This window comes from Monodelphis domestica, chromosome 6, assembly GCF_027887165.1.
Source record: "Monodelphis domestica isolate mMonDom1 chromosome 6, mMonDom1.pri, whole genome shotgun sequence".
Taxonomy (NCBI): Eukaryota; Metazoa; Chordata; class Mammalia; order Didelphimorphia; family Didelphidae; genus Monodelphis; species Monodelphis domestica.
In genome coordinates this window covers 264066577-264081986 of record NC_077232.1, presented here as the reverse complement: position 1 = coordinate 264081986, position 15410 = coordinate 264066577, and the positions used below count along the sequence as shown (strand labels likewise).

General features: G+C 41.5%; 1 protein-coding gene across 1 annotated transcript in view; it reads left to right on the top strand.

The window, feature by feature from the left end:
• MTTP (microsomal triglyceride transfer protein) overlaps window positions 1–7470 on the top strand; it is an 81932-nt gene extending 74462 nt beyond the window's left edge. The window contains exons 18-19 of the mRNA XM_007495895.3: window positions 2652–2822; window positions 5633–7470. Of these exons, the coding sequence (XP_007495957.1) occupies window positions 2652–2822; window positions 5633–5804 (343 nt within the window). The 3' untranslated portion in view covers window positions 5805–7470. The remainder of the gene's footprint in view (window positions 1–2651; window positions 2823–5632) is intronic.
• The last annotated feature ends 7940 nt before the right edge of the window (window positions 7471–15410 follow it).

Below are 15410 nucleotides of genomic sequence, written 5' to 3'. Positions count from 1 at the left end.
TACTTACTTACTTACTTACTGTGGGCTGAGAGCTCCCAAAGCTATGGTTGCTATTGCCGCTGCTCGCACAGCCACTTCCAACTCTCATTTGCTAGGGCTGCCATTTGCAGGGGAGAAGATGGTGTCTTTTCTTAGGAGCTGTAGGTCAGGCCAGTTTGGTCTGACCACCAAAATAGAGAATAGGGGAAATGTAGAATAGAAAGAAGTTTTTTTAGTCACCCTTGGAAACTCAGCCCAATGTTTAACTACTCTCTTCCAGGAAATTCCCCTACCTGGATAAACATATCATTCATATTACATATCCGTATTAAATAGTCAGATTATATATTACCCACTCTTCTTTCTCTGTCCTTCTTAGAAATGGGCAACATTTCATCTCTTCTCTTGCTACATACTTTCATGGTTTTAAAGATGACTTTGGCTTCAGCTTCTATCAACCTTCCTTTTTCCAGGCAAAATGATTACCTTTGGTTTGGGGAGAAAGATAGACTCATTTGATTGGATTTAAATGAGAGATTTCAATTCTGCCTATAAAACTATATATATATATATATATATATATATATATATATATATATATATATATATATACACATATATATGAGATCATTGGTGAAATTATTCCCATGTTAGATATTGGAACAGAAGAATCATAGTTATAATGGACCTTAGAAGTCATCTAATCTAACTCATACCTAAACTATCAATTCTATATACAAAGTTCCCAATGAGTGATTTTTTCCAAGAATAAGTAAAGGGCTCACTGATTTTTTATTTCCCATGACTTTTAAACCTATGGATGGCACGAGTGGATAGAGATTGAAGAACCTAACATTATGTCTATTTTAAACTGTGGGCCTAGGAATTGATAGCTATCCCAAAGCAGAATAATAGTCCTATGTCATTGAGGTTGCCAAAAGAGGTCACTAGACCTCCAGCTTTCTCCAAAAATGACTAGAAATGAGAAATGGAAAAGCAGCTGGCCACCAGAGGGCATAACAATTGACTCAAAACCTTTACTAAAGATACATCCCCTTTTTTGGAAATACTTTTTATGCAGAGGTTTCCAAAACACTTTGCTTTGAAAGTAATCACTAAAACATAATTTAAAAAATAACAGAATATTTTACTTCATCAATTAGAATTTATTAGGCTTATACATTTTCTTTAAACCAGTCTATTTTGCCCCCTACTTTAAGAAGTAGCAAAATGAATAACATTTTATATTTATTCAGATATCAATTATTACTCAACCTGAAAAAAAATTCTATCCAGGTGACCATTTCCACGAGGCAATTTTATATAGACTAACTCCACACTTACTAGAGAAGGTACTGGCTGAAAAAAGCCTACCTTACCACGACCTTGGTCTAAGCCTAGCTTTGTTGAAAGGCAAAAGGCCAAAGTGGCTAAGAAGGATTGTGGGCTCCCACTAATAGGGTAGCACAAAAAGAAGGTTCTCCCACAACAGCCTGTCCCATAAGAGTATGAGCCAGCCTCCCTCCGGGCAAGCCCCCATCAGGGAAGCATATGTTCTAGGAGGCCCCGAGGAACTTGTCCATTTGCACCACAGGATGATGCTCAGTTGCCTAGGGAAACACTTTGGCGCCATTCCTACACAAGTGTTGTCTGTCATTTTCATGAGTTCAGTAAATGAATCCCCTACTATATAAGAATTTTTCTTAGAATCAGTAATCAATCCATAAGTCTGTATTAAATGCCTATTATGGGAGGGCACTGGGCTAAACACTAGGGACAAAAAAGAAGTAAAATAAAAACAATTCCTGTCCTCATGCAGTTTATATTCTATTAGATCACCTGGTTTAAAAGTCCTGTCTCTGAAACATCCTGTTTGTGGGTCAGTCCCATAATCTCTCAATGCTCCAAGCAACTCTAAGATGCTAAAAGTGCTGATCTCCATTAACAGGGGCTTCCTTACTGGGAATTTCCTAAACCTACAAAATCATCTCATCAATAAGCATTTACTAAGCACCATCGTGTGATACATTTCGGTAGGGGTTAGGATATAAATACAAAGAATGGCATAAACCTTCCATGAAAGGACCTTATGTTCTGTTGAAATCACAGGTCTGGTCAATAATAATTCTTGAGTCTATGGTAAGAATGAGCTCACACATACTCTTGAGTTTTTCCAAACCCAGCAATTAGTTCCCTCTCCCTGACAGTTCTCATAACTGGGACTTGGACCAATTATTAATATTTAGAATTGAGACCTTGTCAGGGGCAGAAGGAGGGAAGTTCCTTTATTTTATTTATTAATTTTTAAAGCCCCTTTTTTCTATTTTTCAATGATCCTCTGGTTGTGGTCACCTTGGCCCACGGTTATCACAACCCTGTAAGACACCAGCTTTCAGTTTAACTCCTTTCTTCTTCTGGTCATCGGAGTCTGAATTCTTCAGATTCAGAAATTATACCTGCTTGTGGGGAAATGTTGAAGGCAAAATGAGAAAAGAGGAGGCAGAGGATAAGATGGATAGACAGTATCCTAGCTTGGGCAGACTGTGGGAGACAGTGGAAGATGGAAGGGCCTGGGGTGCTACGATCCATGGGGCCAATCAGAGTCAGAAATGACTGAATGATAACAACCACCAGCTTCGCTAAATGTTAACTGTTTGTATCTCAACCTGTAGGGTGGCTGTAGTAGTGACTGGCGACATCACAGTGGATTCCTCTTTTGTGAAGGCCGGCTTAGAATCCAGGTTTGAAACCGAAGCAGGACTAGAGTTTATATCCACAGTGCAATTTTCACAGTATCCTTTCTTGGTCTGCATGCAAATGGATAAAGATGAGGCACCTTTCAGGTAAGAAGCAAGGGAGGTTTTCTTTGCTTCTGGTCCATAGCTACGAATTCACTCGTGGAGGAGAAATGGGACAAAGAACCTCCTTCAGACAGTGGAGTTCTCATCAGGACCGGGTGGGCAATGGATATTTTTAGTGTGTTGTCTAGAACAAGGGGAGGCTAAGCCAGGACGGTGGTTAGAATGGGGACTTGACTTTGGGTCTCTCTGAGTGAGAGACCAGCTCTCTATTCAGAATATCACATTGAAATGTACACAGGAATTTCCATGGTTTCAAACATTTGATTTTGGAACAAAGGGTCTACCCAAAGCATAATACAGCTCCTCTAAGGAGCATGCCCAGTCTCAGAGGAGAAGGCGGATGGTTAGCGCTAAGGTCCAAGGTGCTGCCTGTAGACCTCGACTGATTCTAGCCAAATAGAGCTCCCACAGATCTCACACAGGAAATCAAGATCAGATTTACCATCATCAAAAAATGGAATTGTTCATTCTTTTCTTTCATGTGTCTCATAGCAGGGACATGTGCCTTTGGATTTTATTTTGGATCAGGTTATGAGGTTGGGGGGGGGTGCCTAAAAAAAGGGATAATGTTGACATGCTCCTGGTTTTCAAGGAAAAACTCTGGTTTACCTTTTAAGTACTCTAAACCAAACATGCACACATGGCCTCAGAATCAGATGAAAATGTAATTAGGAAATATTTAACAAAAATAATAAAATAAAAATAAGATAGAACATTGATAATGTTAATATGTGGTTTTCTAAGGCAATCTTTGGCCCTAGGGGATGCTCACTTAGTGGCCCTCCCGTATTTCTATGTGAGTTGGACACCACTGCTCTAGACACTGCTCCAAGATGACCAGTGGCAGAGAGGAGACTGACCTGCCCAGGGAGCTTCCTCAGTCAGGGCAAGAGTCCCCTCTATCAGCGGAATCAGAGGTTCAACCCTTCTTCTTGTTCTAGCATTCTAGAAGCAGAGCTCTTTATTTTTAAAAAATAATATTTTAAACCCTTACCTTCCGTCTTGGAGTCAATACTGTGTATCGGTTCCAAGGCAGAAGAGTGGTAAGGGCTAGGCAATGGGGGTTAAGTGACTTGCCAGAGTCACACAGTAGGAAGTGTCTGAGGCCACATTTGAACCCAGAACCTCCCATCTCAAGATCTGACTTTCGATCCACTGAGCCACTCAGCTGCTCCCAAACAGGACTCTTTAATTTGGTGTGGCCTATAGGCTCCTTCCTTCACTTCTGTTCTCTCATCTATCTAACCCTGGATTCTTCCCCTTCTTTTGGACCAGGCCCCCCAGGAAGGAAACTCCCCCAGATAAGACAGAATGAGCACCTGGGGGGATGTCAATTTGTAGTCTGACAGAAGCGCTTGGGGGTTCTGAGAAGTTAAACATCCCAACAAGTGAGTCTCTGAGAGCTAGAGCTAGAAGGAACCCAAGAGGCAGGTCATCTGGTCCAATCTCCTCCTCATGCTGATGAGGAACCTGAAGCGTGGTCCAGGGACAGACACTTAGCCAGGATATGTCAGAGGTGGGACCCCAGCCCACAGTTTCTAACTGTCAGCCTAGGAAGCCTTTCTGTCATGGCTCTTAAAAAATGTTGTTTGCAATAGTTTGTGAGTCTAGAATAAGAGAGACCATCTCAGACTCTCATTCTAATCGAAGCCAAGTCTTTTATGTCTAAATTGGACATTCTTCAATAGCCATTCTAGAGATTCTCCTGACTCAGTCTTTCTAGATAGGAGAATGGACTACACAAATACCGGGATATTTTTTTCTAAACTGGCTAAATTTAATTTTTCAAGGTTAAAAAAAGACAGTGTAGATGAAACATTGAGCCACTGGGCACTTCATTTGGCATGAATTTCTTGAAGAATGTTAAAAAAAGTAGATAAATGGCAGTGGCCAACCCAGTTGGTGCCAGCTCCGAATGCTGCCCCAGAGTTTTCAAGAACAAAATTCCTGGGTGTGCTCAGAACCACATTCTTGAGGGGCTGGACTGTCCATGTGGACTGTCCAGCATGAATGCCCAGCTCAAGGGAAGGGCTTGAAAACTAAAGGCTGGGAAACAAGAGAGATCTCACAACTCTGAGGCAGCCCAGCCCTTGCAGAATGTGCTTCTGTGTCGGCATCTATTGTGGATGGAGGAAAGGCTAGCATGGTGTAGTAGGTAGACTCAGGAGGACCTGGATTCCTGGTCCCAGTCTACATTGGTAGAAGGAGTTTCTTATCTATGTATGCGTGTACATGTTTATGTATACGTTGTTGTGCAACAATGTGTCCATCTGTGAATTTTGCACACCTCTAAGGATGGTAATATATCTGCATATATGTGTATTTAAACACTTTGAGGTTTGCAAAATGCTTTACCTTATTTGGTCCTCACAACAACTCTGGGAGATAGGTGCTATTATTACCTTCATTTTACTAATGAGGGAACTGAGGCAGGGACAACCTACATGACTTATCCAGGGTCACACATCTGAGGCAGAGTTCAAACTCAGCTCTTCCTGCCTCTAAACCCCACCCCCAACTCTATCCACTTTGAAATCTAATGAGAGAGAGAGAGAGAGAGAGAGAGAAGGATAGACAGACAGACAGAGAGCGACAGACAAACAGACAGACAGAGCAGGACAGACAGGCAGACAGAGAGAAAGACAAAGAGAGGGAGAGAGAGATTCCACCTCCAGTCCCTTTGGAGTACAAGCATCCAGTCCGAGCTCTCAGATGCAGCAGGGTGTAGAGTGAGAAGAATCATCTCGATGGTCCATTGGCGAGAGGATGTAACTTTCATGTGAATTTTGCAGGCAATACGTGACTAAGTATGAAAGACTTGTGACGGGCAGGGGCTACGTCTCCCGAAAAGGAAAAGAAAAGCTGTTTGCTGGATCCGAATTTCCTCTTCATCAAGAGAACTCTGACATGTGCAAGGTGGTTTTTGCACCACAGGCCGAGAACTCCTCAGATGGCTGGTTTTGAACCCAACGCCTGATAGATTTCACTTGAATCTGTGTGTCCATTCAGGAGACACTGTGTGGCACGGCCCGGTACTTGCTCCCTGAGAGCACAGTGTTTACATATTTACGTGTATTTAAGAATTTTGTAAAAAGTTACGAGAGAAAAATAATTGAATCTGTCAATGCCAGTATACTCTCAATGTTGTTTTGGGACAAACAACCACACAAAAAGGGTGATGATTTCCATGTTGTTCCTGGTTTTCTAGAACACTTCTTAATATTCATTTGCTCTTGACCTGATGTAAGAAGAGCTTTGCTACAAGCAGATATGCTATTTGTAAATTGTAAATTTGTAAAAAACAAAAAACACAAAACTGACAAGGTGTCAGTTTTCCCAGGAATTTTCACGTTTAAATTCATGTTGCTTTTTACCAACTAAATTGTCTAATCAGGAAGAAATAGGCTGCTGTTTTTTATAAGCCTTTTGATGGCCCATCTGCCTAATTAATATTTATCTGTTTGGTTGTTAAGTTTATTTTTTATTTTAAGAATTATATGGGTAGTAGACACTCAGAGCTAAATGATGAATGCTTATCTCTCTGTTGACCATGGGTGATTATTTCTCTTACAAAAGGAGCCTCTTTGGTTGTCCTCCTTCTCCCTCCATAACACATTGGGGTTTAGAGTATAGGAACCAGAAAAGTCAGTTTTGAAAACCCCATCAGATTTACCTTACATTGTATCAGTCTCTTTGAGCCTTAAATGTGTACCCGGTCCTCTTAAAGGAAATTCTTTTATATCAACCCTTTTGACTTCATTGCTGCGCTTGGTTTAGTCCCCAATATCCCTTGCATCTGTTCCCTTCTTTCCACCACACTGGCTCAGACCCTCACTTGGACTGTTCCAACAGCCTCCTAGTTGGACTCCCACCTTCTGGTCTTTGCTACCTCCAATTCATCCTCTACTGTACTGTCACAGTAATTATGAAGGCACAAATCTGACTGTGATCATGGAAATCTACTCTACTCCTAACCCTCCCCACCTTTAATAGCTTCCTAATGTCTAGGATAAAATTCAAATAATTCAGTTTGGCATCTTTGCAACCAGCTCTGTTTTAACTTTCCAAACATCCCTTATTTCTCCCCTTCACGTGCTATTTTCTAGCAGAATGACTTATTTTCTCAACTTGGCATTGCATCCTGCACTCTCCCCATGCCTGGAATGCACTCCTTCCTGGCTTTTGCCTCATCTTGCTAAGAACTCCTAGCTTCTTTCCAGGCCTCTCTTCCTCTGAGAGGAAGCATCTCCTGATCTCCCTCATTCTTAGTGCTGTCTCCTTCCTCATTTTACCTTGCATTTCTTTCTATGTTTACTCTCTTCATCCTCCAGTGGAATGTAAGCTCTTTGAAAGCAGGGACTATCTCTCATCTCTGTCTTTAGATCCCCAGTGCCTAACATAATGCCTTACACATACTAGATGCTTATTGAATGTTGGATTTAATTAAACTGACAGCATGGACCAGTTTGTCACCACAAGGTGCAGACTTACAAAAATGGTGAGAGAATTCACTTTAATAGGCATATCTGAACTACAGACATAACCTACTCAGGAAACTGGATTTCTGGGAAATGAGACCAAAAAAGAATTATCTGTCTGTATAAGAATAAAAAGAAAACCTTAACAGGTGGCTTTGTGTTTGTTTCTTTGTTTGTCCATCTGTTTATCAGCTCTCTATACATGCACATTCATGTGGAACTCCAGCACCAGCATCCCTGGGGCTTTTAAAAATGGTAACAGGAAGCATTCTTGGTCATCAGTGGGATTCTGGATATGTTAGTGAACCTGAATTTCTGGGAGCTAATAAGCTGCTCTTACTCATCAGGAAGATTCACTCTCACCCTGGACGACAGATTCTGCAGAGATGCCCAGCTCTCAATAATTCTCCAAAAGGAAGTGACCACCTGTCCCCTAGTCCTACCCCTCCCCAAGCAGCCTAGCCCATTTTTCAGTCTAAAACATGTAGATCTCATGCATTTATCCATTCAGAATGACTCCTTGAGCTGGAAAACCTGACTCTTCTCAGAACTTGCTTGACTTTGATGAGTCCTGTCCACCTTGGCCAATCTTGGGATAATGGCACCACCTCCCCACAGGAACAGACATTAACTATATAGAGTATTTCATAGACTAATCAGTTTAAGAGCCTTTAAAGGTGAGCCACTCAATTTTATAGATGAGGAAACTGAGTCTCAGAGGAGTAATTTGTCTGAGGTCACACAGGACCAGGATTCAAACTCAGGTCCTCTGCCCAGGGACCCTTCCCAAAGGAATGATAAGAATGGGAAATGGCTACCTGAATTGAGAACCATACCTTAAAGATGGGAGGTCTTAAGTTCGCATATGACCTTAGACACTTCCTAGCTGTGTGACCCCTGGACAAGTCACTTAACCTCCATTGCCTAGCCTTTACTACTCTTCTGCTTTGGAATCGAAACACAATATTGATCCTAAGACAGAAAGGAAGAGTTGATTTTTTTTTAAATGGGAAAAACATCTATTTATTGTGCAACTGTTGTACCTTCCGCCTTAGTCAGACCCAGGGAGTGTGCATGTGAAACAAAGACTTCCCAAGAAAAGCACTGTCCCTACTTTGGCCCTTCTCACCGCATCCTCTGGAAGAAGGTGAAGGAGTATCAACAATATGGCACAGCCCCCAGCCAGTGTTTGACTCCTGTCATCCAGAAGGGCCATTCCTTATGAGATTCACAAACTCATTCTGAGACTCAGTTTCTCCTTGTTAAAACAGAGGGGATGGACTTAGCTGGGGGGGAAGGAAGGTTCTAGAGCCAGTATTTTATGCCCAGTTGCATGGCTCGTGCTGTTCCTCACAACAGCTGGTGCATCCGCTGGTGGAGCAGGGCTGAGTGGGACAAAAACTTCCCCACTCTCCATTCTCTTCCTTTTCCCTCCCTCAGTCTTCCCAGTTCAGAGAGCTATGCTCCATTTCCTTTCTCGGGTTCTTAAGTCCATGGCCTTATCCAGGCATCCTTGTCTTGCGTGCAGCCTCGTCTCTTGGTTGCATTCTTCTACTTTCTTGCTCACCTCATTCAGAAGTCTCCCTTTCTGTATGATGGAGGGAGAGGGGACAGAGGGAGGAGCAAAGAAAGTTAGAGTGGCCACACTAGTCTAATTTCAGTGTCTATTATGGGGCAGACAATAATTGCTTTTTAAAAAAAATTAAACTTTAAACTGTGGGAGCAGAAACACAGAAGAAAAACAACTGCTTGATCACATGGGTCAATGAGGATAGGATTGGGGATGTAGACTCTAAATGATCACCCTAGAGCAAATATCAATAATATAGAAATAGGTCTCCATCAATGACACATGTAAAAACCAGTGGAATTGCTCATTGGCAATGGGAAGGGTGGGGGGAGGAGGGGAGGGAAAGAACATAAATCATGAAACCATGGAAATGTACTCTAAATTAATCAATAAAATTAAATTAAAAAATAAATAAAATTAAATCTTTACCTTCTGTCTTATTATCAATTCTAAGAAAGAAGAGCAGCAAGGGCTAGGCCATTAGGGTTAAGTGACTTGCCCAGGGTCACACAGCTAGGAAACAGGCTGAAATAAATCCTGATCTTCCCATCTCCAGACTTGGTGCTCTTTATACTGTGCTTCCTAGGTGTCTCTCAATAAATGGGTCTTATTGACCCATCAAATTGTCCATTTTAGTGAAACATGATATAATATACATGGAAACCCTTTTGGATTTTTTAAAATTTAAATTTCTCATTTGTAATAACAGATAAATGTCAGGCATTTGAATTTTGCTAGTCTTCAGAAGTCTTCGTACCCTCAGAATCCATGAGATCCTGGATACAACTGAAGCTGAGTGTAGGTCTTCCCCAAGGTTGGATGCCATGAAAGGACACCATAAGTCACTGTGCTTTAGGAGTACCAACCCCTCTGGGAAGTAATGAAAATAAGGAATGTGGTTGAAAAGATGAAGACAAAGGGGCAACTGGGTGGCTCAGTGGATTGAGAGTCAGGCCCAGAGATGAGAGGTCCTGGGTTCCAATGTGACCTCAGCCACTTCCCAGCTGTGTGACTCTGGGCAAGTCACTTGACCCCCATTGCCTAGCCTTACTGCCCTTCTGTCTGGAACCAATGCACAGTATTGACTCTAAGATGGAAGGTAAGGGTTTAACATTTTTGAAGGAAAAAAAAAACTGGTGGTAGGGAGTGTGTGTGTGTGTGTGTGTGTGTGTGTGTGTGTGTGTGTGTGTGTGTGTGTGTGTGTGGAGGATGGAGTGGGCAGGGAAATGGGAAGAGAAAATGGAGAAAAATACCATTTTATTCCTCACCAAATTCAGGAACCAGAGGATCCAGGGTTGTAAGAAATCTCTGTGTTTTGGAGGAGAAAAAAACCCACCTATGTTTCTGCATCTTAAAAATGTGAATAGTAAGATTTTAATTCAAAGTAACAGCTGCAGTGTTCTAGAGTCCTGCAGGCTCTCTGGGGAGCAGCCTGGAGGAGCTGAGGCAGAGCCCCCAAAGTGCTGACCCAGCATTAGGGGTGAGGGGGTGGGAGAAGGATTAAATTACTCCTTGGGAGAATTTGGATCAACAAATGATACTTAGCATTTATTTATAAGGTGCTCAGGGAAACAGGATCGCTGGAGTACAGTGTGAACCTTACCTCCGTTTTAATGGAAAAGCAGGGAGCAAAGAGTGGTGAGGCAGTCTTACTTACAAAGGGCTAAGAGATATACCATGCAAGGCCAAAGCTGGAGACAGTCACTGGGGACCCATCCCTCATTCCCCTCAGCCCAGACCCCTACACCAGCCTTGGTCCTCTGCGTTAGGGTCAATTCATTTTCTCCTATCTCATGTGGAGTTGCTTTGGGGGGCTTACAAACATATAGAGATGTGTTGGAGTCAGCTCAAATAAGCCCAATTGTTGGCATTTTCAGTATGAGCATTTACATCTCAGAACTCAGCAAGACTGGAGCTTAATTTATTGTTTTGTCAATTGTCTAGACCAGTGATGGGCAACCTTTTGAGCTTAGTGTATCAAAATTTGCCCAAAAAACAAACATAACTTGGGTGGTGTGTCATTTCAAGAAAAAACCCCATAAGTTTGTGATATTTATAGTTTAAATAACAAAAATGTATAATTATAATATATAACTGTATTTAATAAATTAAAAACTAATTATTTAACTTACCTGCTTAGTGACTTCTTTGTTCATCTGTCAGTCGCTTTCTTTTGTTGGTCTTCATATTATTTAACTTGTGTGGGGTGCTGTGAACTAAGATAAGTGAGGGGGGGGCGATTCTTTAACTAACTTGCCTATTAGTGACTTTTTTGTTGCTGAATTTCATTGGTTAAATCTTCAATTGAAGGTTGGTATTTTGTACACTTCAAACCCAAGCAAGTGCTACTAACTTAATCTGTGAATTTGTTTCTTTTGTTGGTTTTGATATTATTTAATGCTGAGAATAAGGTCCCACAAAAGTACGTAGAGGGAAAAATTGTGAGTAAAGCCATTGCTATATTTTTTAGGGTGCTAAAAGTGTCTGGTAATCGGTTCCAGGCACTCCTCTGTTGCAAGTGGGCCAGAGCCCTCCTCAGTCTTCCATAGGCCAGGCCCCACCCTGCCCCTCCCCAACCAACTAGCCCTGGGGGTGCCTCAAGAGCAGCGGCTGCTGCCCACCAGCCCACACACATGCTCCTTCTGAGTGGGCGCTTCTCCTCCCGCCTGGACTCCTCCTCCCTGCCCCCACAAGAGCCCCATGTGCCCCAGCTGCCTGGCACAAACTGCCACCCAGGCCAGGCTGGGGCATGGCCATGGCCACAGCTGCAGGCACACCACTCCTGGGCCCAAGGTGTGCTGAGCCCACATGTGGTCAAATGTCATTGAAAATGGCTACACATGTCAGTGCTGACAAACATGTCATAGGTTTGCCATCACTCTAGATAATAAATGATGACCCCACAGATAGCCACTGCCAAGGATGCACAGCTGAAATCAAGAAGACCGAGGCATAGCGTGATTTGAAACAAGTCCCTTGATCTCTCAGTGCCCCCACTCAGTTCTTCAAGAGTAGTTGCTGATCTGCACTGATAGAGTTTTCTCAGGAGTTCCTTTAACCAATGAAATTATAGTTCTGACTAAAAAAGAAAACTAGAAAACTTGCAATTCACTTCTGAAAACTCCAATATTAAACATGAGGGGGATTCCTCAATGAGCAAGGTCATAGAAAGTAATAATGAATTATTCAAAGTAGCTCCATAATGATATAGTTCCATCTCCTTATTTTATTAAAATCATGTGAATGGAGATCCAGTACCAAAGATTGAAAGTCCTGGGTTCAAATATGCCCTCAGACACTTCCTAGCTATGTGACTGTAGTCAAGTCACTTAACCCCACTTGCCTAGCTCTTACCACTTTTCGGCTTTGGAACTACTACTTAGTGTCAATTCTAAGACAGAAGGGTTTTTTAATCATATGTTTTTAGAGCATCAAGCCTAGAGTCAGGAGGACCTGGGTTCAAAACTGGCCTCAGACACTTACTGGTTTTATGAAGTCACTTAATCCTGTTTGCTTCAGTTTCTTCATCTGTAAAATGACCTGGAGAAGGAAGTGGCAAACCACTCCAGTATTTTTACCAAGAAAACTCTGACAAAGAGTCAGACATGACTTTCCCCACTTTTACCTCTTCAAGATGGGGAAAAGATGAGTGAACCAATGAGTGGAAGCCACCTCCTGCCTAATGGGCAGGGCATGTGGGGAATAGTCCAGATGGACAGTAACAAAAGCCTGCTTCTACTTAAAGTCAATCCCAATTCCATGTGTAGTTGCCACTGTATTATAGGGGTGGCAGTGGAAATCAATAGGAAAGTATGGCACTGAGAGAAGTGGATGGGGGAATCAAGTATATTTGGGAACCAACTGGACATGAAAGGTAATATGAATATGAAAGGGGAGTTACTAAGACCAAGGTAGGGAATTGCCTTATCTGAAGTTCCCAGACTTTCTTATTTGATGACACCCTTACTGTCTCAGTTAAATACCCCAAAGTTCTGTTTATTAACCAGTTAGGGTCAAACAACTTAACAAGTATTATGTGCTAATAATTTGAAAAATTAGGCACAAGTTGAAAAAATAAATAATAATTGTTAAATTTCATTCTTAAAGAACCTCAATTACAATATGGACATTGTACAGTATCAGACTTAGAATCAGACTGGAGACTGTTGCCCCCTTATTTCCTCTTCTCCATTGCTTTTTGCATAGTACTTCCTTTTTTATCGGAGCAACCACCAAAAACCCAGCTTCTCCAAGGAATGACAATTACAAAAGGAATTAGGATTCATGAAGCTTTAAGTGACTAATCATCCACTACATTTCCCCAGGGTGCTATCACAGAAGTGATAAGAGACTGAAATAGAGTGCTGGTAGTATCAGAGGAAAGAAGGAGGCATATTAGAGATTTTGCCAAGGCAACATCAATAGGCTTGGATATAGGGCCTAGGCTATGGGATATTGGATATATTGGATATAGGATATGGGAGATAGTGAAGAGTCCTGAATGATTCCTTGGCTACAAGCTTGAGGGACTAGGAAGATGGTCCTTCTACATTAACAGGAAAAGTAAAAAGGGGGAGGGTTTGAGGAGGAAAGATAATGAATTCCACTTTGGAAATGTTGAGTTCAAGATATCTCCTGGACATCCAGTTCAAGATCTGAAAAGCATTTGGAGATTCAAAATGTCTGAAAGGCAACTGGAGATGCAAAATTAGAGATCAGTAGAGAATCTGGCAGATTTGAGGTAATCAGCATAAAGTAAGTGGTTACCTTGTTTCTATATAGAGAGCTCCAGTGAAGTGGGGTAGGAGGGTGTCCCACTCACCTCCAAAGGCAGTCCTTTTATGCCTCTGGACAGATCTAGTTGCTAGGAAGTTGAATTTTTACCCTTAACAACAAATTTAAATGTGCCTCACTGCAACTGGTACTGTCTTCTGTGGTTAAGCAGAAATCTCTTCCACATGCAGGTATGACTCTATAAGGGATGATTTAAGAACTATCCTGAAGGGAGCCAAAGAAATATGTAAGGCCATTGCCACCTGGGACTACAGCCAATAGAATAAAAAGAGTTAAGGGCCTCTGGTGACTCCTCTCAGAAAGAGGATTTTGTAGATCATTTACTGTCATACAGACTTAGGGAAGTCACTTCGTCCCCTGGGTCACAGTTTTCTTTGGTGTAAAATGAAGGCTTGGACAAGATGCCCACTGTGATCTCTTCTATCTGTACATCTATGAACCTCTTATCCTATGTACCATTCTCTGGTATGAATATTTCCATTATCATTCCCTAAACCTCCATCAATTGGCAGATCAAGGAAATGATATCATCTTAGATTACCCAGTTTTAACAAAGTACTTGACAAAATCTCTCATGTTATCCTTGTAGAAAAGCAGAAAAGATACGGACTAAACCCTGTAGTTAGGTGAATGCAGCACAGTTAGTGAATTCAAAACTGGTTGAATGACCAAAGCCAAAGGGCAATCCTTGATGGTACAACATCCTTGTGGAAGATGATTGTTGGTGGACATCCCTATGGATCTGTGCTTGGCCTTGCTCAGTTTAACATTTTTATAAGTAGCTTGGATGAAGGCATATATTGGATTTATCATATTGGCAGATGACACCAAGATGGGAAGGATAGCTATAATACCAGATGACAGAATCAAGATCCAAAAAGAATTGCCTAAAATGAAACTTTTTTTGAGATATTTGTATTTGGGTTCAAAAAAATCAGCTTCAGAAGTGCAAGATGAGGGAGACAAGGTTAGAGAACAGCTGTATGAAAAAAAAAAGCCAGGGAGTTTAGTGGACTGCAAGCTTAGTATGAATTGACAGTATAATATGGCAGCCAAAAAAGCTAATTCGATCTTTAACTGTATTAAAAGAAAGGCAGAAGTCCAGGACTGGGGAAGTGATAGTCCCACTGTTCCCTACTCAGGTCAAACCACATTTGGTATACTATATTCAGCTCTGGGCATGACATTTTAGGAAGCATAATAATAAACTGGAGGATGTCCAGAGGAGAAAGAAAGGATGAGGAAGAGTCTTCAGCATGCCATATAAGGATTCATTGAAAGAACTAGGGTTTTGCTTGTTTTGTTTTGTTTTTTAGCTGATGACTTGTTTTTTATCATCACATTCATTTCCCCATATTTCCATTCCGGTCTCTCCTCCCATTAAATACCCCTCTAACAAAGAAAAGCATTTGAGTAAAATCAACAGACCCAGCAACCATATCATGTGATGCATCTTCCATATTCATAGTGGTCTCTGGAGATTTTGTCATCAATAAATGGGGATGTTTGGACTTAAGAAAAAAATACTTCAGAGATGTAATAGCTTTCTCTAAATATTTGAAGGACTGTAAAATGGAAGGGAATTGCAAAACCCCAAAAGAGAGAGAAGTGGGAGCAAAGAGCAAAAGTTTGAAAGAGGAAAATTTAGACTTGTTGTAAGAAAGACTCTCTAATGGAGTGACTCAGGAGAACCTGGATTCTGCTCACTGAAGGTCTTTTATTTTTAAC